This window comes from Lepisosteus oculatus, chromosome 23, assembly GCF_040954835.1.
Source record: "Lepisosteus oculatus isolate fLepOcu1 chromosome 23, fLepOcu1.hap2, whole genome shotgun sequence".
NCBI classification, from domain to species: domain Eukaryota; kingdom Metazoa; phylum Chordata; class Actinopteri; order Semionotiformes; family Lepisosteidae; genus Lepisosteus; species Lepisosteus oculatus.
Window position 1 is genome coordinate 4,942,536 of NC_090718.1, and position 26,667 is coordinate 4,969,202.

The 26,667-nt window shown below is 48.4% G+C and overlaps 2 protein-coding genes across 2 annotated transcripts; both read left to right on the forward strand.

The window, feature by feature from the left end:
• Positions 1-745: 745 nt before the first annotated feature.
• LOC102691974 (otoancorin-like) lies at positions 746-20,951 on the forward strand. The gene is made up of 21 exons (XM_069183076.1): positions 746-781; positions 1,883-1,934; positions 7,752-7,827; positions 8,179-8,204; positions 9,544-9,704; positions 10,066-10,178; positions 10,712-10,830; positions 11,698-11,834; positions 11,943-12,051; positions 12,464-12,676; positions 13,953-14,120; positions 14,937-15,077; positions 15,373-15,428; positions 16,045-16,150; positions 16,653-16,756; positions 16,910-17,051; positions 17,272-17,468; positions 17,869-17,962; positions 19,165-19,495; positions 20,261-20,445; positions 20,934-20,951. Exons 3-21 carry the CDS (start codon positions 7,767-7,769, stop codon positions 20,949-20,951), a joined length of 2,481 nt encoding a protein of 826 aa, XP_069039177.1. The 5' UTR covers positions 746-781; positions 1,883-1,934; positions 7,752-7,766.
• Positions 19,362-26,346, forward strand: LOC138224567 (otoancorin-like). The gene is made up of 7 exons (XM_069182465.1): positions 19,362-20,445; positions 20,970-21,116; positions 21,410-21,555; positions 22,474-22,610; positions 23,726-23,823; positions 24,469-24,607; positions 25,222-26,346. The coding sequence occupies exons 2-7, from the start codon at positions 21,060-21,062 to the stop codon at positions 25,302-25,304; spliced, it is 660 nt and encodes a 219-aa protein (XP_069038566.1). The 5' UTR covers positions 19,362-20,445; positions 20,970-21,059; the 3' UTR covers positions 25,305-26,346.
• Positions 26,347-26,667: the final 321 nt, after the last annotated feature.

Below are 26,667 nucleotides of genomic sequence, written 5' to 3' on the forward strand. Positions count from 1 at the left end.
TCTGACCCCCAGCTTCTCTCCCTGTCTGTGTCTCCATGGAGAAAAGCTGGGGTAGGCGAAAAGACGAATTCCTAATGCAAGAAATTGTATAGGGCTAATAAAGAAACATTAACATTAAGGTAAATTCACAAGAGCTGCATTCTGCATCCTGTTTCAATAGTCATTCAATACCGATCTTTTAAACTTGTTCACCAGTGCCCCAGAATTGAACCCAGGGCCCCAGCACTGCAAGGCAGTAATGCTAATCACTGTACCACCCATGTTTCATTCAATGACAAAAAAAAAACACAATGTGATGCTGTTGGTTTTCTTCACTCATAGGTTATAGACAGTTAGCTATAGCAGGAAAGGAGATGGACAGCAAAGAGCCTAAGTTGAAGTCTGCGAAAGAGGTCAGTCAGCAAGCTAAAAGAAAGTGTTTGACTGTTATCAAATATGGCCTATGGATTATAAACATGGCAAATGTTTATTTGCCCTGGATTATAAACATGGCAAATGATTGCATACTCTTTTCCCACTGTGGAGTATCTCTTATCTTATATTCTGATAAAAATATAAGAAAGTCTTTAAGTGAGAAGTGGACATTCAGCCGCTGTCGGTGTTATCTGCGGACAGTGATCGCGGGCACGTGAAGTTTGCAATGCAAACAGCCTTTTTCTATTCAAATAGGTGGAACAAGTGGCAGCTGCCTGTGACAATACGCCTTCCAAAAAGAAAAAGGTGGCTTCAGACCGTTCATCAGCTGCAAACATGTCGCAGTCCTGTCAGGCTTTGCTTACAGGTAATTCTGGGTAACCATTTACAGGATAATGCAGGCATGATAAGACATGATGGAGTCTGCTGGCAGAATCTGTATGTTACTCTGTACCCATATAGTGGTAGGAGCTGTGAACTCTATGAATTGGCTTCATTACTCTGCTCTCCTGCCCACTGATAGCTGATGTGTGGGGAGCGTTCTGGCGCACTATGGCTGCCGTCGCATCATCCAGGTGGGGCTGCACATTGGTGGTGGTGGAGGGGAGTCCCCATTACCTGTAAAGTGCTTTGAGTGGAGTTTCCAGAAAAAGCGGTATACTGTATAAGTGTAAGCAATTATAATTATTATTATAACTCCTGCTGAATCCACATGCTAAACTCTAACCTTCACGCATGCTGTAGCACAGATGCTTCTCTCTCTCTGTGTACTAAACTTATATCTTCTGTACCAGACTCCCTGATAAGGAAGGAATGTTTTTATTGCTCTCTGAGTCCTTGAGTCCGAGGGGGGATATATCCCCTTTGAACTACAACAATAATCCTCATTGTATTGTTCCTTGTATGCATACAATAAAGCTTGGCTTGACAAACTGGACACCTCAGACTCGAATCTCTTGGTTTCTACAGACAGAATTCACCTATTACAAAAAAAAACATCCAGACTCATTGTTAACTCCATAATTAAGTTAGTAAAATGTAATCTCCTAAGACTCCTAAGGAAATCATTTATTAACACAACCCAATAATTTTGTATTGTTTTACAAACATCCAGTGGTTTTGGAACAAACTGTTCAATTAGTTGCGTCAAGAATGACATTTGTTTCCTTTTAAAAAAGGACCTTTTACACATTTTACAGGTAAATGTGTTGTGGTTTTAACAGCAATTGGGAGCTAGCTTTGAAGATCAGCGTATGATCTTTTCTGCGGTAACACATCAGGTCATAATCTATAGAAGCAGACAGTAAATGTTGTTGAAGCAAGTAAATAAAAAAACTACAGTCTATTTAAAAAAAACAAATTTTAACGTTGTAAAAGATTATTTCCAATTAAATACCTTACTTGATTAAACAATTATTAGAAGGTATTTTAATTTTAACTACTTAAAATCCAATGTTTTCTATTACAGGTGCAAATGAGGAAATCAACCTGTTATTTTCCATGTTCGCCCAGGTTATGAGGTAGGTGGGTGGCAAGCTGACGGCCGGCAGATACATTCAGAATATTCAAAAACAGGGCTTTGAGGGCTTTTTTCTTTTATTTCCATTGGATCACACATGGATTCAATGGAATAAATTTGAATTTTCTTAGTTAAACTTCTTGCAGCCCGATGAGTCCAAACAAGAATGCCAGCGCGCAGAAACATACAAAACTCTTTTGAAAACCCTCGCAAAGATTTTGCATACTCAAAGGTATTGAAGGGTATTACTCTAAAAGCACTTGAGATTGTGTGTATTAGCAGAAATATCTTTTTAAGACCTGCTGCAATTTGCCCTAGTATTCCCTTCTCCGGTTTGTGGCAGGCTGGGTTTGGTTTTGTGGGATTAGCATTAGTCACGCTGACTAACTGCTTTGGCAAACCCATCCGCTGAAGACACTCATTACTGAGATCAGTCTGGAGGGGGGGCTGGCCGGTTCCCTCAGCAATCACAGAAGTTCTTTCTCTGTACTAAATTGCTTGCTGAGGGTTTGTCCTTGTTGTCAGGATTGACAGGGTTTTCAAAAGCTGTTGTGTCATTATGCTGCACTAAATGAGCTCTAAGTGACTTAAGGAGAAACAATTCACCCAGAACAAACACAGAATTCTGTCTAACCACTCTGAATTGCCCTGGGATTTGTTCCCAGCGTGCTGCCATAAAGTCACACTTCCCTCGACTGTACCAATGGGTTGGACAGACCTGGTTCCTGGCAGCCACAGTCCAAGGGGTTTTCTTTGTCTCCCTCGACTTCACCAGTTTTTACAGTTGCGCTTTGACACGTGAAACCCACAGCTTTGATCAGTCTAGCAGCTCAGAGATCATCTGCAGTGAAGAGGAAAAACACCGTCCGGTGGACCACCACTGGGGCTTCCTGACTCACTGCAGCCGAGCCCCCGAACTAAACTAAAGAGCGACGAAAAGACAAAGTGCACACACGAGGGTGACCTTTAAGACCCCGTCTGGATGTATGGGCACTCCCCTGGTTGGGGGGGACAGTTTCGCCCCGGCCTCTGCTAGGCAACTCACGCCGACCCCACCTTTGTCGCCTCGCAGCAAGAAGGCGGCGGTGGACGAGACCCTGGTCGTGGAGCTGGAAGACATCCTGAAGGAAGCCGGAGCACTGGAGTCCCACCTGAGGCAGAGGAAGGAGCGCCTGAGACACTCCCTCGCGGCCATTTCAAACCAGCTGCAGGGCTAGGCCCTCCGGACACTGCTAGGGAAGCCCCCCAGATGTTCATGTGGAGCTTAGGCAGCATGGACCGCTTTCGTATTTGGTTCAACCTTGACGGCGGTATTTATGAGTTAATTACAAATATCAACCCGTCATTTCAGCTGTGTGGAGCTTTCTGTTAACGCATTTCAGAATGGTTTTTGCCTTTCTTTTGAATCTTGTTCAGTTTTGAATGGGTACTATTACCATTTGGACCCTTCAAAACCTTTAGGAAGTATGACATTAGAAAAAAGTCATTTGTTTAATGATAAAATAACTTTTCAAAGCAAAGAGACCTACCAACATTCTGGATTTAGACTTAATTTAATTACCTCTAAATAATACAGTTCATGATCCTTATGAAAGCTGACAGTGCATTTTGCATGGTGGTTTTAAGCATTTAAGTGGTTTTGTTGTGCTTTACTAAACTAGTCCATATGAACACCACAAAATGCCATAAGTGGTTCACTGTTCACATAATGTTCACTGTAATACTAAACAGTGGTGTACTGGAGCACCATGATAAATACCATACTACTTTTTTTCCCTTGTTCTTAAGGGAAGAGTAACCAAGTATTAGCTTTCATGAAAACAAATGCGATGTACCACATGCATATTTGCATATGAAAAAGACTTCACAGAGAACTGTGAAGGGCAACAAGATCTCTGCTGCTTTTAATGCCAGTGTGACATTTTCAAAAAAGATTCAATAACAGAATTGGAATGACAACCGAGGACTTGCTCTTATTAACAGCACTAACACTTCTATTAGGGAAACCTAATACGTCCATATAAGTCCTTAAGGATAAGGTAATCAGATTAGTTTAAAATTAAAAAAGTCACTGGTCAGGAAGGCAAACAGTTTCAAATCACACTTAAAAGCATCTGAGCCCCCATGTACTGTATATGCAGTGGAATGCTCTAGGAAGTTTCTTAAATAAACTGTGTTCCCTACAATGGATGTGAGCCATGCTCATCTGCTTTATCATTTAATTTTGAGTTTTTCTAAGCTTTTCTGACCTACAAACAAAGATATACTGTGTGTTATTGTGTTTTCTTACAGTCGGTTCACACAAAATCTTTTTGAATTGTGTACAAACACACCTGTAACAAGTTAAACGTAAAAAATTCAGTGGAAATCCGTGAGACAGGAGATTAACATTACAGCCTAAAGTGAAATATGTTTAGAATATTTTTGGTTTACGTCTTAACCTTCACTGTAGTTCAGTTACCCCAGGTGTTTCTGTATCGCAGAATATTTGGATAAGTGTCCCATCAGTCCCCTAACCCTGGCCTCTCTTGGCTGAAGGCACCTCTGTGCCCACACAGCAGATCTCCCTTCTGAGCTGACGGAGCATAATGTTTCTTTGTAGTAGCAGAAGCACTCAAAATTTGCTGCCCATACCAAGTGTCGACTGCCAGTCCAAAAAGCAAAAAGCAATCCAGACTAAATCCTGGTGAGGAGTATTTTTCATCTCACCGGTTTTCCAGATGTTCACTGAAAACACAAATTCACCTGGCCACAGTGGATACCTGAGTACTGGCTGTTGGATCCTGTGTCACTTGTACAGTATATCATCTGTCCCAACCTCCCAGTATTGCCTTCAGCCGCCAGCCTCCGCCTTGCTTATGAACAAGCTGGGTTTGATCAGTATTTCTTGAGCTTTATTAAAAATGAATATTGCAGAACTAAAACAGCTAAATCCATCTAGAGGGATGTGTTCTACGTTTCCAAAAAATGTCGAACCAGACAATTGCTCATCAGTGCACTGTGGCAAGAGAGCAAATATATCTGTTCTAAGCTTTTAAAGAATGATGTGCAGCAGTTTATATTTATATGCAAAAAATACCTTTTTCATGAGCTACGGAAACTGAGGATTCTGTGTGTAGTTGGTGAATTACTGCAGGCTGTTCCTGTCATCACAGATTATCTCGGTAGTAAATGACTCGTAATTATGCGGGTCAGCACCTGACAGGCTTAAGAATGGTTTCGGAACTGAGTGTATTGCAGGGTGATAAATGTGATTAATAAATGGCAGTAGCTGCTTACTGTATGTCAGTGGCAATCCAACATAGTGAGGATGGCTGGGCTTTGATTGTATGTGATATTGCAGCCCTTCTTGCTTATCGACATGAGCTACATTCTCATCTGTAACAGGAGCCCTAGTGTCTATAATGGGCATGTGGAGGAAGACGCTCCCACAGCACGCCTCCCCTAGCCTTCCTCCTCCCTCTTTTGGCTTTAAATTGAGAGGCAGTGCGCAGGTGATAAATTGAGACCTTTCTCTGCTGTTCCTAGAAAGCTCACAAAGACAGGTAAGAATCCACCCAGCTCCATGTCTTTAGGCAGTATTCTGTATTCTGTAAGTATTCTGGTAAGAATGTAATAATGTGTAATTATTCATAATGTGGTAGTAATACAGGAATAATGTGGGGCGGAGTAGTGTCACTGTGGCTAAGGATCTGTGCCTGTGGCTGGAAGTTGCCGGTTCAAATCCCATGGCCAGCAGAGGAATCCTACTCCGTTGGGCCCCTGAGTGAGGCCCTGAACCCCAGCTGCTCCAGGGGTGCCGTATGAATGGCTGACCCTGCGCTCTGCCCCCAGGCTTTTCTCCCTGTCAGTGTGTCTCATGGAGAGCAAGCTGGGGTCTGTGAAAAGACAAATTCCTAATGCAAGAAATTGTATAGGGCCAATAAAGTGATCTTAGTAATGTGCAAAGTCTGTGAAGTATTGTACTAAAGATTTAGATATAAATCATACAGCGTCTATATATAAACACAGTTGTTTACGTTTATGCTTGTGTTTTTATAAGTCATGCATTCAAGATAACAATCAGCTTCCCATACCCATATTTTTATCATCATCGCAAGGAGTGTTACTAAAGGGTTCAGAATAAGAAAAGGAAAACTGGCGGCCATTGAGTCCAACAATAGTGCTCGGCTTTGTGAAGCTCCTGTAGCAAAGAGCCTACGTGAGCGTTTTAGACCTGACAGCTGTTGGATTTGTGGTGCAATTCCAGCATGGCTTACCTTGTGTGTGGAGAGTGCATGTTCTCCCCCGTGTGTGCGTGGGGTTTCGTCTTGTGTTGCAACCACCTATTAAAAACTAAGTTTAGAGCTAAACTAATGCACTCTTAGTACTTTGGGACTGGAGTGCTGAGGAAAAGTGGGCATCCCACAATACCACAGATTATTCTGTTGCCTTTCCCTTGATTGACAGCAGCTCTAGCCAGGAACGTCGCGAAAGGCTCACCTCAGACTGGCCTTAGGCGGTCTTCTTTAGCAAAAAAAGTTTGGGAAACTTCTGCTTTTCCGTCCTCAAACACAGGAGTTCGGAACAAAGCACATTTCAAGAAATGACTGGATAAAATACGGCACGAAATCAGTTATTGGAAAAGATGGGCTGAATGGCCACCTGGCGTTTGTAGATTTGCTTATTCAATTGCTTGGTTTTCTTCCAGGTCTTCCTTAATTATCCACATCAGTGCTGGGGGGCTTCAAATCACATTCCTGCAGATTTTATAGGTGTCTTTTCATCAGTGATTAAGGCATGGAGGAGACGGGTGACTTTGTATTCATGCAAAGTTCACAAGTTCCATTATATAACCAAGATCTGACCCCAGGTGAAAACCAGAACAGCTTGTTGCAACAGCCACCTTTGGCTGCACCTGAACCAGACACAAGTCATGGCGGAAAGGCATAAGGTTCCTCATTGTCAAAGCCCATGCAAACTCATCAGAGTACTTTATGTAGCTGACTTTCCCTGTATGCAAAACCCGTTCCATTGAAGTGGCCATTTGAAATGGAAAGCACCAAGGCCAGCTTTTCATGAGCTTGCTTTTGGCAGCTTGCAAAGTAAACTCCGAGTGAACTTCGGTTCAACTTGTTTTCGGATCTGAGAGCTGCAGCGGGTCCCTGACATTAGTCGCTGAAGAAACCTCAGAAGAGCCCAACTAGGCTCAAGCTGTCTCTTTCCAAGACTCGTTCGATTTAGTCCGAGCTTCACCGTGCCCTGACTGAACTGGTGTAGTGAGACTCATGTTGGGGCAGTCCTGCCCTGTTCCTGAGATGGACAGAGCGAAGGTGTGTGGGGCTACTTTACCCTTCGGGGAAGTATACTTAACACTCTGCTATCTTGTCTCAACTCTCTCTTTCTAGCAGGTGACCAGACGGCCCCATAACCCCCAGCACCTCACACAAAGCACGGATTTAACATGGCCTCAAGCCTGAATGACACGAATGTGCAAACCGAGCCCTAAACATTTTCTAAACTAACATTAGCATTATCTCACATCTGATTTGTTCCATTTAAGACACTGGTGAATACATTGCAGCAAGTGATTCCTAGATTTTTTTCACTTTGGAATCCAGCTTCCGTTCATTTCCTTTTCCCTAATTTACACGGACTCTCCCCAAGCTGCTGCCGACTCTTCAAGAAACTCTTTGTCAGTCCACTGTGGGGTGATCTTACCGCAAAGACAAGGAAAGCAAGCAAGAAGCAGACTGATTCAGCAGAATGGACTTGAGGCAGATGAGAAGCACCTGGGTCACACCAGTGTTTTCAGTATCCTCTGTTCTAATTATTCCAGGCCTGAGCTCCAGTTATGAACCGGCTCTACTCATCTGGGATTCTCCTTGTCGTGTGTCTTCTAGGCTCAGTCTCAGGTAAGCACAAAGCAATCTAACTTAAACAGAGATTGACCATATAGACAATGTAATGACGTATGAATGTATGTAAAATCTGGAGTGCTGCCAGAAAAAGCTCATTCTTTAAGAGAGAAGGGGCGCACCTGTGTATGAATCTCTTCAGAACCGGCAATAAGTCTCGGGGCTCCTCTGATCGCAGGCCGACCCTGAATACTGTATACCGGTCAAACCGCAGGGTGAGAGCTGTTACCCTGACACTGCACTGCCCGGGGTCGAGTGCTCAGGAACACTGAAAGAGTTTATCCAGCTCCAGACACCCAGCTGTGCAATCCAGGGCCTTTACTAATTCTCGTTCTTTCGGATTTTCAGGAGCAGACGCAGAGAACCAGAAAGAGGTAAGAAAAAAACCTTTGTCCATCACCTTCAGGTCAATAATCTCCACAGAGTCAAGACGGCCTTTCTTTCATCCATGTCTGGTCATTGTGGACCAAATACTGGACCAGAAGCAGCGACACTTGTGTAGACAGCTCTTTTCCCAGATGACAACAAGCGGGTCTGGATCTCTCAACCACCAGACCTGACCAGCCCACATAACTGGGCCAGATGTTACACTCCAATGGCTATTGTTTGTAGTGATTCAGAGAGCAATTTTGTTGGAAATGTGTTAGAATTGGAATGTTATGTCATGCTGTTTGCATATGTTTTACATGCAAAAAATGTGAACCTCAGGTTTTCTATCAAGCACTGTGTGGTGCTTATGCCACAAGACGTACAGAAACATAGAAGCACAGATTTAAGCAGGCAGCAGGGCTCATTGTCACTCAAGCAGGGATAGGGACCACATTTAAATAAGTAACATATGGTAAATTGTACATGGGCAAAGGCAGTTATTTTACTGAAATGCAATCCATCTCTATGACATAGTAAGAGCAGAGCTTTGCTTTACAGATGCCCTTTTTGATCTTTAACGAACAGAGAAGGCTGTTAGAGGACTTTATACGAGTATCAGATCCTCATGACACGAACAAAGCTAACCCAGCAGACATCTTCACAACAAACAGTGAAACACAAATGACAGGTCTACATGGAACTACATTTGAAAGTGAGAACAGCTGACACCTCCTTACACAAAGGGTTGTGGGAGTATGGAGCAAGTAGTGGCTAACTGGTGTGAGGGCTGTTTTCTGAAAGGTCCCAAGGTATCTGCTTCAGTCACTCACCACTCTTTGTGTAAAGAATTCCTTCTATCCTACGTCCTAAATAACCTGAGTCTTTCTTACACTGCTGAGCATAAAACAGCCCTTTAGGTTCAATTTTCAGGACTGTGTTCATTCGGGTTTTCAGATCGTGCATCAAGGGCCTCTTGCAGTCTGGGCGTGACAGTCTCTGTACATTTTTCTTGTCAGCTTTGTTATTTGACCCCAGAAAGGAACAAACCGATTCTAGTGCTTGTTTTCCAAATTACTTCTCACAGGAAGGCCTAGTGAGAGTTAATGAAAGCAGATCTAAGACGGATACAAGGAATCACTCTTTTTCATAAAGAGATTCACAGCTGAGTGAAGCCAAGTGTATCAAGACCACCTCACTGCATGTCATACAATAGGATCTTATGTTATGCAAGTGGTTACGTTTCAATCACTGTGGCGCTTGGCCAGACATTTCTCTTCATGATCCTGAAGTAGGTCACCTGTTTCTTAAGGCACACTCAAGCACAGTTTTATCTTTTCTTCGCAGGGAAACTGCACAGGATGGGAGATCGAGCTCTACAACAAACTATCAAGTCAAGATGACGTTTTCTTATTCTTTAAAATAATTGAGAAAAACCTGACCATATTGAGTGACGTCTGCATCCAGACATTCAACAAGTCTGTCAACATCAGCCATGCCAGGATGCTGTGAGTACCTTTAGCTATTGCACACCGAGGCAACGCTATGTTGTGATCACAGCTACCACTCTCTTTTAACATCATGTCTGGAGGTTTCCCACGAGCACCTGGCTTTCTGATGTCACAGTCTGGAGGTTTCCCATGAGCACCTGGCTTTCTGATGTGACAGTGTCACGTGAAATCAAACCTTTGTGACACGCATCGGCTATATCAGCTATAGCCTCTGCCTACACAAAGATGGCCAGGAACTTTACGTGCTCCCCCCAAAAACTTACAACTGGTATCCGTTTGGCTGTAAGCAAGAGAAAAAAGAGGAGCACGCTGAATCGAGGCGAGTTTAACCAGATCTTAATGCTCCCTCTCCTTCCAGGGTGAAAATGCTGAACAACACATATGACAACCTCACCTCCACGGTCAAAAAGGCCGTGTATGAGTGGATAGTGAGACTTTACATCAACACGACAGCTGATCCCAAGGTCACCGGTAAGAAACAAAGTTTGTATGTCCGGTGTTAAAAAACCCACAAATGATCTCCAGCGGTTTCCGTCTGTTGGCGTTTGTCGACCGCCTGGGCATGGCGTGATGCCAGAGAGCTGTGTCCTGGTGATGTAACTGACCATTCCAAATTATTCATAACACAATAAAACTCTGCCTTTGCACAGTAAATCCAAGTCCGGCTGGAAGCTGAGTGCAACAGCCAAGTCTACTTTAGGGCACGATTCTCTCTTTCATAGGCAGTAAAAGCTTACCTGCAGCGAGAGGTTCGTGCAGACTTCCACTCGGCACCGGTACCCGTTGTTCGGAGCTGGACGAGACACTTTTACAGAACAGCAGAAACAGAAAAGGCAGAGCGAGCGAGCTTTTTTAAAAAACCTGCGAGCAGGCTGGTAGTACCCTGTGAAAGATGGGTCACTGCTGCCCACCGGAAGAGGGAGAGAGAGAGTTAGCAAGGGGGCCTGGAAGGATTAGCCGATCAGCTCAGCCACCGAAGAGTGTCCTCTCATTGTCGTCCGAAGGGCAGGCAAACACGTACCGCTTCTGGATCACCGCCGACGTCCTGAGGCTGATGGACCGTTTCCTGCTGCAGGCTCCGCTGTCCACGCTGAGCGGCATGGTCACCCAGAACCCCACGCCCGTGAGTCCCTCCCCTCCCCCGCCAGTCACCTTCAACCCAATGCACTTCAATTTATCTTTTGTATAGCGCCTCTCACAACAAGGTTGCCCTTAACAAGGCACTTAACAAAAGCTGTGTGACAGTACATGACGGTACAATCCAGAAAGAGGAAAATGCCAGGAGACCACGGAGGAGAGAAACCAAAAACCCCTCTGTAAGGAGAAAAGAAACCCCTAGGGGTCCAAGGTCAACTGGCTGCCCTAACATTATACAATTCTAAAAAGTACTAAAAAAGTACCTTAAATGGCCAGCTGAGGAGGAAGCTCACTCACAGGTGGCTCAGACAATACCTTCTGCTCAGTTCTAAAGTACAGGTGGCTTTGGGCAGTCGCTGAGTAGGCTGAGATAGGCACACTGAGTCTTGCTGAGGGAGGAGCTTATTTGTCCCACCGAGCCCATTGGCACTACAGCTGGGATGCAGGAGGCAGTGTGGAGGCACATGCAGCCCAGAGGCATGAGACCTGTATATAGGAAAGACAAGACAAGACAAGGGTTAAAAACCGGAACGGGATCCGTTGCAGGGATGGGGAATTAAAACGGGATGACGAGGCCAGGCGCTCCGAGCCCCGGATTCAGCTGGGTCAGGACGCCGATAGGAGGCCTGTGCCCTCAAGCCGCCGCCGTAGGGCGACTTGGTGGTAGGTGGGCCTCCGGGCGTCCGTCTTCCAATGCATAGCCTGGAATAGAGTGAGCGTCTGGCTTTTAAGGAGGGGCTGGATTGGAGGCAGGTGCACAAGATCAACTTAAGCGCCCTTAAGAGGAGGGATTACAAGCATGACAGACGCACCACCCAAATGGGTCTTGAACCGGCTCTGGGCTTTCCAACAGCTGTACGACGTCTTCAGCAGCGCCGACAACCACTTCAGCTTCTTCTACGATCTGAAGCAGGCTCAGGCGGACGTCCTGTACGCCGGGCTCAGGAACGCCTGCCGGTGTGACTTCACCTCACCGGGCAACATCAGCAGGTGAGCAGGCAGTCTGTGTGCACGGCCTGTTGATCGCGATTGGCTCCCTTAAAGGCTTCCTGCATTTTTTTTTGTCCAACTCAACTTTGTAATTGATTTATATTCCAGGCTGGGTCAGCTGGCCTGTTTCTACCCTGAGAACAGCAGCCCCCTGCAGGCCCCGGCCATGGACGCCCTGTTCAAGCTGCTGAATAACTGTAGGAGCAATGTCAGGCATGTAAGTGTCAAAGAGCTCCTGGCCCTGCAAGTGACAGAGGGCTCTTTTCCTATCCACAGTGCTCTAGCACGTCTGCCTGCTGCTGCAGCTGCACAGGATCAGTGTTATCTTCCCATTGGGCCCCATCATCCAGTTAAACACCCACCCTCTTACCAAAGGAGATTTCCCAGTGTCCTCCGGGCTGGCTTGACATCACAGCTAAGAGGCGCCACTGACAGGGTGGTATGCAAGGGTGTTGCGGTACACCAGGGTAACATCACAGTGAAATCGCGGTCATCTATGAAGGGAATTATGGTGAAAAACCATAAGTGGGGAAAACCATGGTAAAGAATGTCGCAGTCTGGGTAAAACCGGCTGCAAGGGCTGTCTCTGGCGGTTTCTGCGCTCTGAGAGCGAGAGTGTTCTCGTGCAGATCTACGAGGACGTGCTGAGCAAGGTGAACGTGGCCGGCTACAACGCCACGCAGCTCAGCAGGCTGTCGGCCGCGGTGGTGGGCCTGTCCGAGGCCCAGCTGACCTCCCTGAATGCCAGCGCCGTCAAAGGAGCCCTGGACACATTCGCACAGAACGCCGACTTGTCCGGGTCCCAGAAGGAAGCTCTCCTTTCCTCCGTCAGCGAGGGAATTGTGAGTACAAGGACGTATCTCACCTGGTGCCGTGTTCCCTCATCCACTCTGCAGGGTATAAAGCAGGGGTTCCCAATCCTGGATTGGCGACCCCCACACCTGCTGGCTTTCCTTCCAGCCCACCTTCATTAGAGAACTGGACCTGCAACGCTGTTTTTACATTTCGAGGTTAGAAACAATCAGCACTGATGAGGGCATTTTAAACCACAAGAAAAGTAAAATGTACACTGTTAAAAGTTGTAAAACCTCCAAATTACATCACAAGATAGAAGAAATTTCCAGGTATTCACAGCGCCATAATCAGAACGAGGTAACAAAACTTCTGGTGAGGTGAAGCAGTCCAGCGACACTGTTAACAAGCAGGCTAGTGAATCCATCTCTTTTAAATATTACTTTCGATTTGGAGACAGTCTCGCCGACCAATACCACTTACTCATTAACTCTGCATACAGATCATGTTGGAACATTCCTGCTGTGAAATGTCTGCGGCGCAACCTGTACTTATTCACTCTCGTCCATCCCAGTACATCAGTCAGTGTGGGAACTGGTGAGCAGGAAGGGCCGCTTCACGACACAGTTCTCACAAACTCTCGCTCTCGTGGTGAGACCAGGGGTTTGCGACAACACGGCGACTTCCAGTGCTTTCCCAAAGTTCACGACTTTGTCCTTAATTCGAAATTGGTCACAATTTTCGACACTGTTAATGTATCTAGTTTGCTACCGAGTTTTAGTAGCCGGTTTGAGAAATTGGGACGGCAGTTCCCCATCAATTGATCTGAGAAGCTGCTTCATTTGGATGTTCGTATTTTTCAAGTCACAAGTTTGGTATTTCACTTTACTTACTAAATAAAATTCCCAGAGAGCTGGGAACCAACAGTTCATATTCATATTATTATTATTATTATTATTATTATTATTATTATTATTATTAAGTTGGTGAAGGGTTTGATTGGGGCAACTGAGGGCTCAGGTATGTGGGTCACCACAACTGGGAACCACTGGTATAAAGGAACATCAGAAAGGTCACAAAGAGAGGCAGCTGTTTTGTCTTATGTGTTTGGTTAATAGTAGCTCATCCCATCCTTAAAGAGAGCCAGTAAAGCAACTTCCATTTCATGCCTGCGCAGCTTGGTCCCACAACTCCCACAACCCCTTGCAGGGAAACGCAGCTCCTCTGTCCCCCCACTTGGTCTGTCGGACGCCAACGCGCGGCGGCTGTCTGTTTTCTCACCGCGCCGTGTCTGGGTGCGTCTGGTGTGGTGTGTTTGCTCTGCAGATCCAAGAGGGAAACCTGGGATCACTGGGCCTCCTCGCCAGCCACCTCAGTTCGGACACCCTGATGGGGATCAACGCGTCTGAGTTTCGCAAGGCGTTTCAGAGCCCCTGCTTCGCGCGCTCCATCGAGGGCATGGAGCCGGTGCAGAAGAAGGCCATTCTCCTCTCCGTGAGTCGACAAACAAGCCAAGCTCTGCCCGGCTTCTAACTGGGGGCTGCTGATCTCTCTAACGCCATCTGTAGTGGTCCATCCAAAGACAAGAGCCAGCAGCTACTGTATACCACCCTGCAGCTCCCAGCTGGCAGCCCCCCTGGAGCTCAGCAGGTGTGAGCCTGGCCAGTACCTGGATGGGAGACTCCTGGGAAAGCTGAGGCTGCTGCTGGAAGAGGTGTTAGTGGGGCCAGTAGGGGGCGCTCACCCTGCAGTCTGTGTGGGTCCTGATGCCGCAGTATACTGACAGGGACACTACACTGTAAACAGGCGCCGTCCTGCAGATGAGACGTAAAACTGAGGTCCTGACTCTTTGTGGTCATTAAATATTCCAGGGTATTTCCTGAAAAGAGTAGGGGTGTTACCCCAGTGTTCTGCCCAAATTCCCCCCTGGTCTTTACCAATCATGGCTTCAAGTAAAGCGCTTCAAGTGGAGTGTGCAGAAAAGCGTGATATAATTATTAATTAATATTATTATTATCATTAAGGCTGAAGCCCTTACCCTCCAGGAACAGACAAAAAGCGTGTTTTTCAGATACACACTTCCCTGCTGTGCGAATGCATTTACCTTCACCGATGCCCCAGATTCTGCTCCTGCAGACCCATTCTGCTGCTGATGTCTGGCATCTTCCAGCAGCGCTTCAGACTTCACGTCAAGTCAAATGTCTGGTCTCCCCAAACCTTAATGCCCGGACCTGAGTGAAGTGTTGCAGCGCACTAGGCACAGGCAGCGGGCGGCGTGTGAGGGACGTGTGCTGGCTCTCTGTTTTGCAGATCTTGAAAAGCACCAACCTCAGTGAAGCTCTGTCCTTCATCCCGCCCTCGCTGATCTCCGTAGTGCCCTGCACGGACCTCAGGGCTCTGGGGAATTTCAGCTCCAACTGGACCAACGCATTTCCCTGGAACAAAGCACAGGTAGAAAGGAGAACATCACTGACGTCCCCAGGTCTCCCTGGCAGGGCAAAGTGTTAAGACATGAGGTAGTCTGCTCGCTACGGTTTCGGGTAGGAATCGGGTTCGACAGGGATAAACCCATCAGCTGCACTGCACTGCAGGTCAAATGAAATAAGGATCCAATTCACTGCCCATTTTCAGACTGTACCCACGTTAAATTCTGCTTTCTCAAAGGCAAACGTACTAAACTGAAGTGTGGAATAACAGGGAAAAAAATACAGCTTTGAGACATTTCGCTGGTTATTTTCACATACAGGCTATCGTGGTCATGGAGAAGGTTTTCTCTTCCCTGAAGACTACAAATGACTTCAGGTAAGTTCAAGAATATCTTTCTTTTGTCAATCAGATCTCACTTGTCAAGACTGAGCTTTCTTCTTCTGTAGTGATGATGATGATGATGATCACTACTAATAAGGAACAAGTAAAGGTTTATTCCATGCTGAAACCACTACACTGTGTTTCCTTTCTTCTCTTCTCAGCATGGAATAAACCTTACGCTTGTTCCTCTGCAGCCTGCGCATGCTGACGCAGCTCCCTACTTGAACTATCAAACTATTAAACTCCCAGCCTCTCCTCTCTGTATCAAAACTCAAACACACATTGAAATCTACCTCTACCTCACATGTCAAGAAGCTCACTCCCCATCATTTTCCATCCTTTATTTCATTCTGTTGACGTATGAATTTGCACAACTGTTGTTGTTTTGCACATTATCTGTTGTTATTTTGCACATTCCCAGTGCCTCCGTCTTTCTTTTCTTATACAATTGTATTGTTGTGTTTTGTACTACTTACCGTCTGAGAGCTAGCTAAATAGCATTTCATTATAGCATATACCTGCGTATGAGTATAATGACAATAAACTTGAACTATCGCCACTGATATATGCCTAAAGAAAGACACCGACCACAACTCATTCTGTCCCAAAGGGCACTGCTGCACGCTGTCAGAGGCCTCACCTGCACCCAGATCCAGAGCATGACCAAGTCGCAGCTGGAGGCTGTGTCCGCCAGCCCGTTCCTGTCCCGGGACCAGGTGTGCCAAAGTGGGCGACGAGGGAACGAGCATGCCACAGCATCACAGTACCCTAAACACCTCCCGTACCGTCACAGCTCCACACTTAGACTAACCCCATCTGCAAAGACGCATGGGACAAGCAAAGATTTATTCAGAATTTTGCTTTTGGACAGTGAAAGGGGGCTTTCTTAACTTCAGCCCAGCGGGTATTGTCTTTTCAAACCACACAGGGCTCACTGCTGAGAAAAAAACGTAACTCCTTTAAGACCTTTAAGAGACCCATTTAAGACTCACCTAACTCAGGTGGGCTTTTACCCTGTTGATAAAGAGGTAGGAGACCCATACAGTAGTTATCACCGTAGAAGTGAACCTTAATGTAAATTATTTTTTTCCATTTAGCAAAGCCTGTAGCTGCAAGTACGAGGAGATCCCAATTTTAGAACCGCTGTCCCAGTCTGCACAGGAGATTCTAGTGCCGTCAGCCTGGGCTGACTGTACTGTATGTGCGTCTCGCCCGCAGGTGCGCTGCGCCAGCGCCTCTTACTACAGGAAGCTCAAAACCCCGGACAACATGACAGAGGCGAAGCTGAAGAACACCCCCCCGAGCTTTCTGGTCTACGCGCAGTGAGTGCCACAGACGCGCTGCTCGGCGCGACAGTTTCCTAGTTCACCTCCGCAGTCCAATGTATACGAGCGACAAAGCCGCGGAAATCAAGACGGATTTCTGTTTGCAGGGAGGTGCCTCCGCTACAGCGCTTCGTTTCGTTTTTTTGGCAGATCTTTTGCGGCCACGGTGAACAACATCCCCAGACTGCTCTGCTCTTCCGTAGTTGACCTGCTGGCCAGAGCCAGCCCTGCCCTCCTCACCAGGAACTCCCCCAGACGGGCAGAGATCCTCAGCTACATCATGGCCTGCTACGTGAGTCCCAGACCGGGCGTCCTCTCCGACGGCCAGTTCAGAACTCAGTCTATCAGGAGAACACACAGAGCGAAACTCCTCTGTGTGCACAGACGCCATGGCTCCGGCAGACTCGGTTTTTTGAATCCGGGACTGGAGCGGAGGCCGGATCGTTTCCCCGATCCTTCAGGGAAGGCTGCGGCTGGTCTTGGTTGCTCCATGAGGGGTTTGTCTGTTTCAGAACTCCACGAACGCGAGCGGGCTGAGCCTGCAGCAGATCAACAGCCTGGGCGGGGCCGCGTGCTTCCTGGGCCAGGAGGACATCGGCGCCCTGAGCGCAGCCCAGTTCAGGGAGGCCGCGGACCAGCTGAGCGACTGTGGCGAGCCTGAGCCCAGCGTGAAAACCGCCCTGCTGGAGAAGATCACTGCCGTCTACGGGTACGAGCTCTTGGGGGGGCCCACCGCATTCAAAAGGCCATCCCCAGTCCCTTTTCTGAACAGATAAACCCAGCATGAGGGGAAATAAAAGGATGAGAGCTCTGTCGCTCCGGTCACTCCCAATGGGCACTGCTGAAGAACAGCATTCTGGGAAGCTCTTATATAGCCGCTCCATCTCCTGTGAAGCATAACCAGAAAGAAATCACATCATAAAAAAAACAAATCACAAAAAAGTGTTCATGTTTCCACTTTTTAAGAGCATGAGCTTAATTAAAAGCTTTTCTGCGGCAGGTCAGTCCAGTAGCGTTGCACGTCAGTCTGGGAATTCCCTGCTGCTGCCCCGGGTTTTGGCCTCTGCGTGGTCACACAGGAATGCCCTAACCCTCTGCCGTTTCTGCAGAGACGTTCCCCACTGGCGCGCGGCCACGCTGATGCAGCTGCGGTCCCTGGTCATGCTCTTTGACCTGAGGTTCCTGTACAAGCTCCCTGTGTCGGTGAGTTCTACCGCTCTCCAGCTCTGCGCGGGACGGGGTAAGTGTGAGCCAGCGCTGCCGCTGTGCAGCAGAGCAGGGCAGGAAAACCGCACCAGACGCCGCAGAAAACCGCTCCCCTTCAGAGCTCAGCCTGGTTTATTATGTTCGCCGTCTAACTGATGTGCTGACAAATGGTCAAATACGTTAAAGGGAAAAGTTCATTTTCCTTCATTATGACTCACATTGGGTCAGATTCTCTGAGCCCTACACAGCATTGGCCCAGGTGCGCTAACATGTGATCAGTGCCAGAGCACGGCAGAGGCATTCTGTATCAGTGAATCACACACACCCCACAACACAGCCGCAGGTCAGTAGGCAGTATAGGCAGTTCTCAACTCACACACTCGTCATTTGTGCTTTTTCTTTGGTTTGGTGTGCCTCAAGAATATACAGTACCTGTATATTAATTCCTTAGACTTACAGTACATGGTTTTCTACACACTCCTGCTCTTTACAGGTCATGGGGATCCCCTCCACCCCCACCAGGATGATGGTCCAGCACTCTCCCCACACACCAGCTCTCAGTGGGGAGGAGAGCAGAGTGATGAAGCCAGTTCAGAGATCTAAACTTTAAATGTAATGACATGTAGGGCATTCATGATGTGTGTTGAGGGGGAGGGGCCCCCTGAAAATGTATATCCCATGGGCCTGTGATAGTCTGCCTGTCACTATACTGGGGCATTAGGACCCACACAGACCGCAGGGTGAGCCCCCCCTGCTGGCCCCACTAACACCTCTTCCAGCAGCAGCCTCAGCTTTCCCAGGAGTCTCCCATCCAGGTACTGGCCAGGCTCACACCTGCTGAGCTCCATGGGGGCTGCCAGCTGGGAGCTGCAGGGTGACATGGCTGCTGGCTAACAATTTAGAACAAATTAGTTGTCACTTTAATACACGTTAGCACAATCGGAAACTGGCAACTTGACAGAGTGTTCAAGGCCGCATACACCCCGCAGACCCGTTCCTGCGCTGTGAAATGGCGTTTAAGACTCACCTCCGTGAGTCTTTTAAAGATCGCATGACTCACCGTCAACCCCTAACAATCCTTCCTTGTGCGTTCTGCGTGACAGGGAGACGCGTGAACAGTTAAAAAGTGACTTTTAGTCCACGTGTGTGAACATCCTCCGCCAGCTGCCCGCTGGGCTCTGCTCTGCCCGTCCCCACAGGTGGAGCTGAAGGAAGGCCTGGCCCTCCTGCTGCCCCAGAGACGGGCGCCGGGCGGCTTCGTGCCGGAGAAGCTCCACTTCGCGTACGACTCCAGCAGCGTGAGCCAGCTCTACGCCAAGATGGTCCTGCGTCTGGCGGCCGTGGACACCATGTTCAAGAGAGGTACCGTCCGGCGGGGCGGTCTCGGGGGGGGGGGAGAACTGGCGCTCAAGCAGGGGGGGCAGCACAGCCCGAAGGAGGAGGGTTTCTGCCCTGGCATCCCAGTGTACAGCCATTTCCTCCTCCCTGGGCGCAGTCCCAGCTTTGCCAGCCGTGCCCAGCTGGCCCAGGGCCCGGGCTCTGTTGTTCTTGGAAGAACCACCAGGCCGTTTTTTTAAATGAATTCTCCTGCCTCGTAGTCCCGCCACCCAGGGCCGGATTTTGGTGTCCATAGGCCCTAAACACTTTAATTCCGAAATGTGCAACAAGAGGGGTAAACGCCAATTGAATGACGTCAATTGACATGATGCACTTTAAATTCTTCCAATGCTAAACCCCGTGATTGCTGGAGCGAGTCGAGTGACCATCACTTTGATCCTTCTGGTGTCTAGAACAGCTGCTAGACAGCGTGTGATCAGTGACTTGGAGTCGATCGCAAGCCTGTTGTTTCAGCTCGTTTCTTCGTTAGTCACTAGTGTTTCCCTCCTTCGTAGGCCCTTAACATTTCGTAGGCCCTAGGCACTGTGGGCACAATGGGAAGACCGGCACTGCCGCCATGCTGTTTACAGCCAGCTCTTTTCAAAAGTCGGGGTATTTAACTCTCTGTCTGCCCGTCTCCCAGCTACAGACAGGCTGGATGTTAAGGAAAGAGCAAACTTCAGGAGACAACAGCAAGTGTAGGGGTTAATGCGCCATCTGAATGTGGTAAAACTGCGAAAACGCCTCACTAATCTACCCTGTAACTCTTCACGTGGGCGGTGGGCCCAGGAAGGCATCAGAAACAAAGACAAATCTCCCTGCAGCACAGTGTGGAACGAGAGCGGCAACAGTTACGCCCGTAAGGGAGGGAAAGCAGGTAAAATAGGGTGAGTTCTCACGCCAGCTTGTGTTGCACAGATATCTGCTCCAAGGTCCCTACCACGCTGCAGATCAAGGCGATAGGGAACGGAAACAGCATCTTAACTCCCGCCCAGCTGGAGTGCCTGGACACCAACACCTTCCAGGCCTCCCTGGAGGTGCTGGCGTCGGTGCCCGGCTTCAGCCCCCTGCAGCTGGCTGCCCTGAAGACCGTGGCTCTGAAGGTAAGACCCTGAGCCCTGGGCTCCGTTCTCTCCCGAACGCCTGGGACGTACGTGCTGCTTTCCAGCCATTCACAGGGCAGGTGGGCCAGGAGCGAGAGAGCAGTGGCTCTCTGTTTTGGCCGTTTCCTGCTAGGAGCCGCTGCACCCAAACTGTTTTTGATCAGACCGTGGAATGGGGGAGGGTGGTGAATGCTGCACATGGATTGACAGCGGGTGGGCCAGGTGGTACCTGATGGACGGTACCTGCTGAACCATTCAATCACCCGGGAGGTGCAGCAGGTACAGCCCGGCCCATTCCAATTGTATAACCTCACAGCCAATCAATGGTCTGATTACACACACACACACAAACACACACACACACATCAGCAGCAGGTGCTGCAGGAGGCCTGCGCATCTTCGCGGGGCGGTCAGGAAAGGTGTGAGTTAAAAGCTACGTCTCTAGAGCCCTGCGGGGCCGCGGGCGCGCTGTGTCCCCTTGCGGATAGCTGCCGCTGCCGCTGTAACCTCCTGCCTGTGTCCAGGCCTTCCCCGAGCCGGCTGACGAGGACATCGCCGCCCTGAAGAGAATCACCCTGGCCTTCACCTCGAACGACGTCAGCCAGTCCATCACGATGATCTCCATCGACACCCTGTCCTCCATCGGGCAGTACAGGGACTGGCTGAACAACGTGAGTCTTTTGGTCTGGCGCACAGATTTCTATACCTGTAATACAGTTCATGTAACTGTGTCACCTTATTGCACTAGATCCTGCTTTTATTTCCTATAGGGTACCCCACAGTGAAGCTTCATCTAATTAGCATGCTGCTGATTATGAATGATAATGGGTGATGGAACAAAACCTGGGACTCTGATCATCCCACAAAAATGAATCAAAGTGAAACACATGTGTGAGATCAGTTCCCTGAAGATGCAATTGTCTTTTATCCTTGGATTTACGGATTCATTTATTTCTCTTTGCAGCTAAGAGTGGCAAAAGAGATCTTGGCCATCTTTCTCAAAGACAACCCTGTCGACACCTTAACCAGCAGACAACTGATAGGTCTCAAATACTTCCTGTGCGCTTTCACTGCAGACCAGGTCAAACAGCTGTCCGCTGAGGAATACAGGTGAGTTCAGGTCAGACAGCTCTTCACTGAGCAGTACAAATCTCATCAGGTCACACAGTTGTCTACTAAGGAGACCAGGTGAGACCAGGTCAATCACCTGTTCACTGAGGACACCAGGTGAGACCAGGTCAATCACCTGTCCACAGGAGACCAGGTGAGACCAGGTCAATCACCTGTCCACAGCAGACCAGGTCAAACCTGTCCACTGAGGACACCAGGTGAGACCAGGTCAATCACCTGTCCACTGAGGACATCAGGTGCGACCAGGTCAACCACCTGTCCACAGGAGACCAGGTGAGACCAGGTCAATCACCTGTCCACTGAGGAGACCCGCTGAGACCAGGTCAATTACCTGTCCACTGAGTAGGACAGGTCAATCACTTGTCCAGCCAAAGACAACCTCTACAGTTTCACCACTCTAACATACAGAGAAGCTTGGCCCGAAATGGCAGCCCTGCTTAGTGTTGTATGAATGACAAAACCACCGTGACCATTCTGTAACTAAGCACAAAATGGATTCATGAGGGGATGGATTTCTGTTTATTTTACTGCAGTGGGTCGTAGCTGAGCAGCAGACAAACTGAAGAAGCTTAAGCTTAAAAACTTAAGACTACCAATTAATTAACAAAACAGCCTGGGGGTGTCACTGCAGGGATTCAGAAGAGGCCAACTGTCTTGCCTGGTTGTGCAGCCACAGAAAATAGGGCTCCACAGAGATGCGGTTCTTCAATCAATTATTAACGTAATGAAAGTCACCTGTAGCCCTACATGTGCTGCCCGGACGCTGCCTTCTTAATTAACACTGATCATGCGTTAAGTGGGTTGCTGCACACAGTTGGAGATCAGGCCAGGCACAAGCTGGAGGAGTGAGGCAGCGGCTGCAGGGACTGACCGCCCGTGTGTCTGCTGCTCTCGCAGTGCCGCGGCTCGTGAAATCGGCCAGCTCGAGTGCCCCGCGGAGGTGCTGCTGGCCCTGCAGGAAAAGGCTGTGGAGGCCTACGGAGACCCCAGCCTGTGGACTAAGGATGAGATGGACACTGTGGGCACTGTCACAGGTACGGATGCATGAGCACTGACCACACTCCACAGCCCCAGACACACACTGACCACTCTCAATAATCTCACGCGTGTGCTGACCACTCTCAATGACCTTGCATACACACTGACCACTCTCAATAACCTCTCACACACACTGACCACTCTCAATGACCTTGCATACACACTGACCACTCTCAATAACCTCTCATACACACTGACCACTCTCAATACCCTCACACACACTGATCACTCTCAATAACCTCTCATACACACTGACCACTCTCAATAACCTCTCATACACACTGACCACTCTCAATAACCTCTCATACACACTGACCACTCTCAATACCCTCACACACACTGACCACTCTCAATTACCTCTCATACACACTGACCACTCTCAATACCCTCACACACACTGACCACTCTCAATACCCTCACACACACTGACCACTCTCAATAACCTCTCATACACACTGACCACTCTCAATAACCTCTCATACACACTGACCACTCTCAATAACCTCACACACACTGAGCACTCTCAATACCCTCACACACACTGACCACTCTCAATACCCTCACACACACTGAGCACTCTCAATAACCTCTCACACACACTGACCACTCTCCATACCTTCACTCACATGCTGATCAGTCTCCATAACTCCACCCACACACTGACCACTCTCAACAAGCCCAGACGTGCACTGACCACTCTCAACTCCACTCACAAAGAATGCAGTCCCTCCAAAACTAACCAGCAGCTATGAAGATGCTGAAATACTTTAATACGTTACCTTTGATTTTACCTCGAATGGGTGCAGCACAGTTCTTAGGTCCCTGGGCCCTCCTGTGTGGAGTTTGCATGTTCTACCTGGGTTTGAATGGGTTTTCTCTGGGCTCCCTGTCCTAGCAATCCTTTGCAGGACTGTCTTTCCGATTATGGATGGATGTACCTTAAATTCACATGAACAGATTATCTTCTTTGACAGTGCACACCATATACATCTGAGATCAAATGCTTTCATTAAATTTGCAAGTAAATACTGCTGGTCTATGACCTATGGGGCGGTGGAATGAATTTCAGGAACCCTGTCATTTTTCTCCACTGTCGAATTTTGTCCTGCAGCTTCCCTGAACAGCACACAGATCAGCAGCATCAGCGCAGGCACCCTGAGTTACATCACCCCTGAGGCGATCTCACTCATCCCTTCCAGTGTGTTCAGGGTAAGAGCGGGCCCGGCCCTGCTGGGGGGGTCCGTGCAGTGTTGAAGACCAGCGGCAGGCAGGCCCTAGTCAAGGGTGAGCAGGACGTGCAGCAGGAAGGAAATGAGCTCGCAGCTTCCAGTGCATCGGGAGAAGGCTGTCTCCGAGGATTGACAGCTCCGGGATCCAGCCCAAAACCAAGAATCCAGGCAGCTTCTTGTCTTGATGCTGCACATGACAGCAAAAAAGGGGACAAATTAACATAACATCACTTTATTAACCCTATACAGTTTCTTGCATGAGGAATTTGTCTTTTTGCAGACCCCAGCTTGCTCTCCATGAGACACACAGACAGGGAGAGAAGCTGGGGGTCAGAGCGCAGGGTCAGCCATTGTACAGCGCCCCTGGAGCAGCTGGGGTTAAGGGCCTCGCTCAGGGGTCCAACAGAGTAAGACTCCTCTGCCGGCCACGGGATTTGAACCGGCAACCTTCCAGCCACAGGCACAGATCCTGAGCCACAGAGCCACCCCTCCTGCGATCCGCCGCTGTGTCCTGTTGGAGCGAGCGAGAGCTGCCAGTCTGGGTCAGGCCCGGATCAGAACCCCAGGAAGCAAAGGAGACTGGTGCCCCGGCGGTCACCTGAGGGCGCTGTTGTGTGCGTTGCAGGCGCTGTCTCCTGACCTTCTGAGCAGCCTGGGCACCGAGAACTACGCGGCAGTGAGCCAGATGCAGTGGGCAGTGCTGGACGATGCCCAGAGAAAAGCGCTCAACCTCAACTCTGGGGCGTCCATCTCCAGCACAGTGGGTAAGTACCAGCTACTGTGAGCTGTCTCCAGCACAGGTGGTAAATACCAGCTGCCCTAAGCTGTCTGTCTCCAGCACAGGGGATAAGTATCGGCTGCTGTGGGCTGATGTGGGGCTCCAGATCCCTGTCTCTCTGTAACAGGTTTTCACCCTTTAATAGTGGGGGACCCTATTAACCCCTTGCAACACAGACCCCCCTGGATTAGAAATACAACCAAAGCAAATTCTACTATAAGGATAAAAATGCTACCTTTAAATAATAAGACATATGAAAAACCTTGAAAAGTGTAACTTCCCCCTTCTGTCCTTTCACTACCTTTTTTTCCCCCTTCGCTTGTCTCTTTCACATCTCTGGTTTCCTTTTTTCTTTCTTCCTCTTTTTATGCGATGGTTGGATCTACACAGTCATCTTAGGTTCCAAGTCTGTCAAGCCGACTGTTCACATTTGTTCCTTATTGTATATGGAACCGTGTGATACTCTTTATTTTTCCATAAACAAACAAACTGAACATAAATAAAAAGAGCTTAAAAGCAGAAGTATGGGTTAAGAGATCACAGCTAGCACACTCAGAGCAGAACAAGCGCAGGCTAACGGTTTTCCGTCTGTATCCCCAGAGACCAGCTCGTCCGGCGGCCCCAGCTCCGCAGCGGCTCCTGTCCTGGTTCTGGCGCTGACCCTGGTGGGCCTGTCCTTCTAGACAACCTGACGGATGGGCTCAGGTACCCCCAGGAGTTGCGGCGTCGCGCCCCGACTCTGGCCTCCTCTCCTGGTCACTGCTACAGAGCTAGAGCACGTCCAGCCCTAATCCCCCCCCGCTCCACTGTCCAGGGCCGACCCCTTCCCCCCCCCCTAACCTGCGGCCTCTGAGGGAGCCTCTTCCTTCTGATCGAGATCCGTTCCTCTCTTCTGTCACCCACATCGTGTGTGGCTGCGCGCTGGCCTGCGCCGCTCTGCGCCGTTCTGCAAAAACACTCGGGACAGATTTAGAAGTTTATGTCAGATCCTGTGCCCGGTCAGGGCGTGCTGAATCGGCGACAAGATCACGAGATTTGCTTTTCAGATTTGCTGATGATGTGGTTGCACGGCCTCGGGCTCACCCCTCCTGCCGTATTTTAACTAAGGCGAGGAGGATTGGAAGATCGTAGTTGGACATGAAGGTGCAGCTCAGTACTGCAAGAACAGATGCATTGATCTTATATACATATATATAATAGATGTAAGGGCTTATATACACATCAGAGATGAAATGAAATGTGAGTCAGGACAACAGACACAGCAATGCAATTCTGGCAGACTTTGAACCCCTCCACCGGCAGCACTTTAAATGACTATCTGAACCAGCGTCACAGGTGTGGCCAGCAGTGCCTGCTTTCACTGTCAGAGCCAGGCCAGCCCCGAACCCTTCCTCGCGCGCACGAGATTAGCTGTTGGATTCTTCCAAAACAAGCAAGCAGCAGTCAAGATTAAAATGGCACTTTCACATTGTTATATTGGTGACAGGAGAGTGACGAGAGTCTGCATGAATTTTCAATTATACTTTTAAAAATTATTATATGAATCTCCTGTTTAAATGCAAGACTTTTAAATGAGCTAATATTTTATTATCATAAAGACCTTGTTTTAATAAACTTCGTATTGCTATTATCTTATATGTTAAGCACAGTGTGTTGAAGTCTTATCTCACTGCAAGTGCTGTTTGACAGTCTGTATGTTGACAGAAAATTAAAACCTGAAAAGGCAACGTATAAAAAAAACACATTTTCTGAACTCTCTTTGTTTTTACAGCACAGTCTGTCTTACAGTTTTGACAGTCAGGCAAACACCACTTTTCACTTAAAACACTGTCCTCCTCTTGCACCACAGTCTGCTTTATGACAGAAAACAGAGGTGTTTACGAGGATAGAGAGAGCATTCAGCCTTCACCAGTAAAGACACCGGTCAGTGTTTCTTATCTGTGTTTTCCTGGGCACATGTAGGTACAGACTGCACTGGCCACATGCCAGATCCACACACACACATCAGACCAACACAGTAGATACACACTGTAAGTGCACACTTAG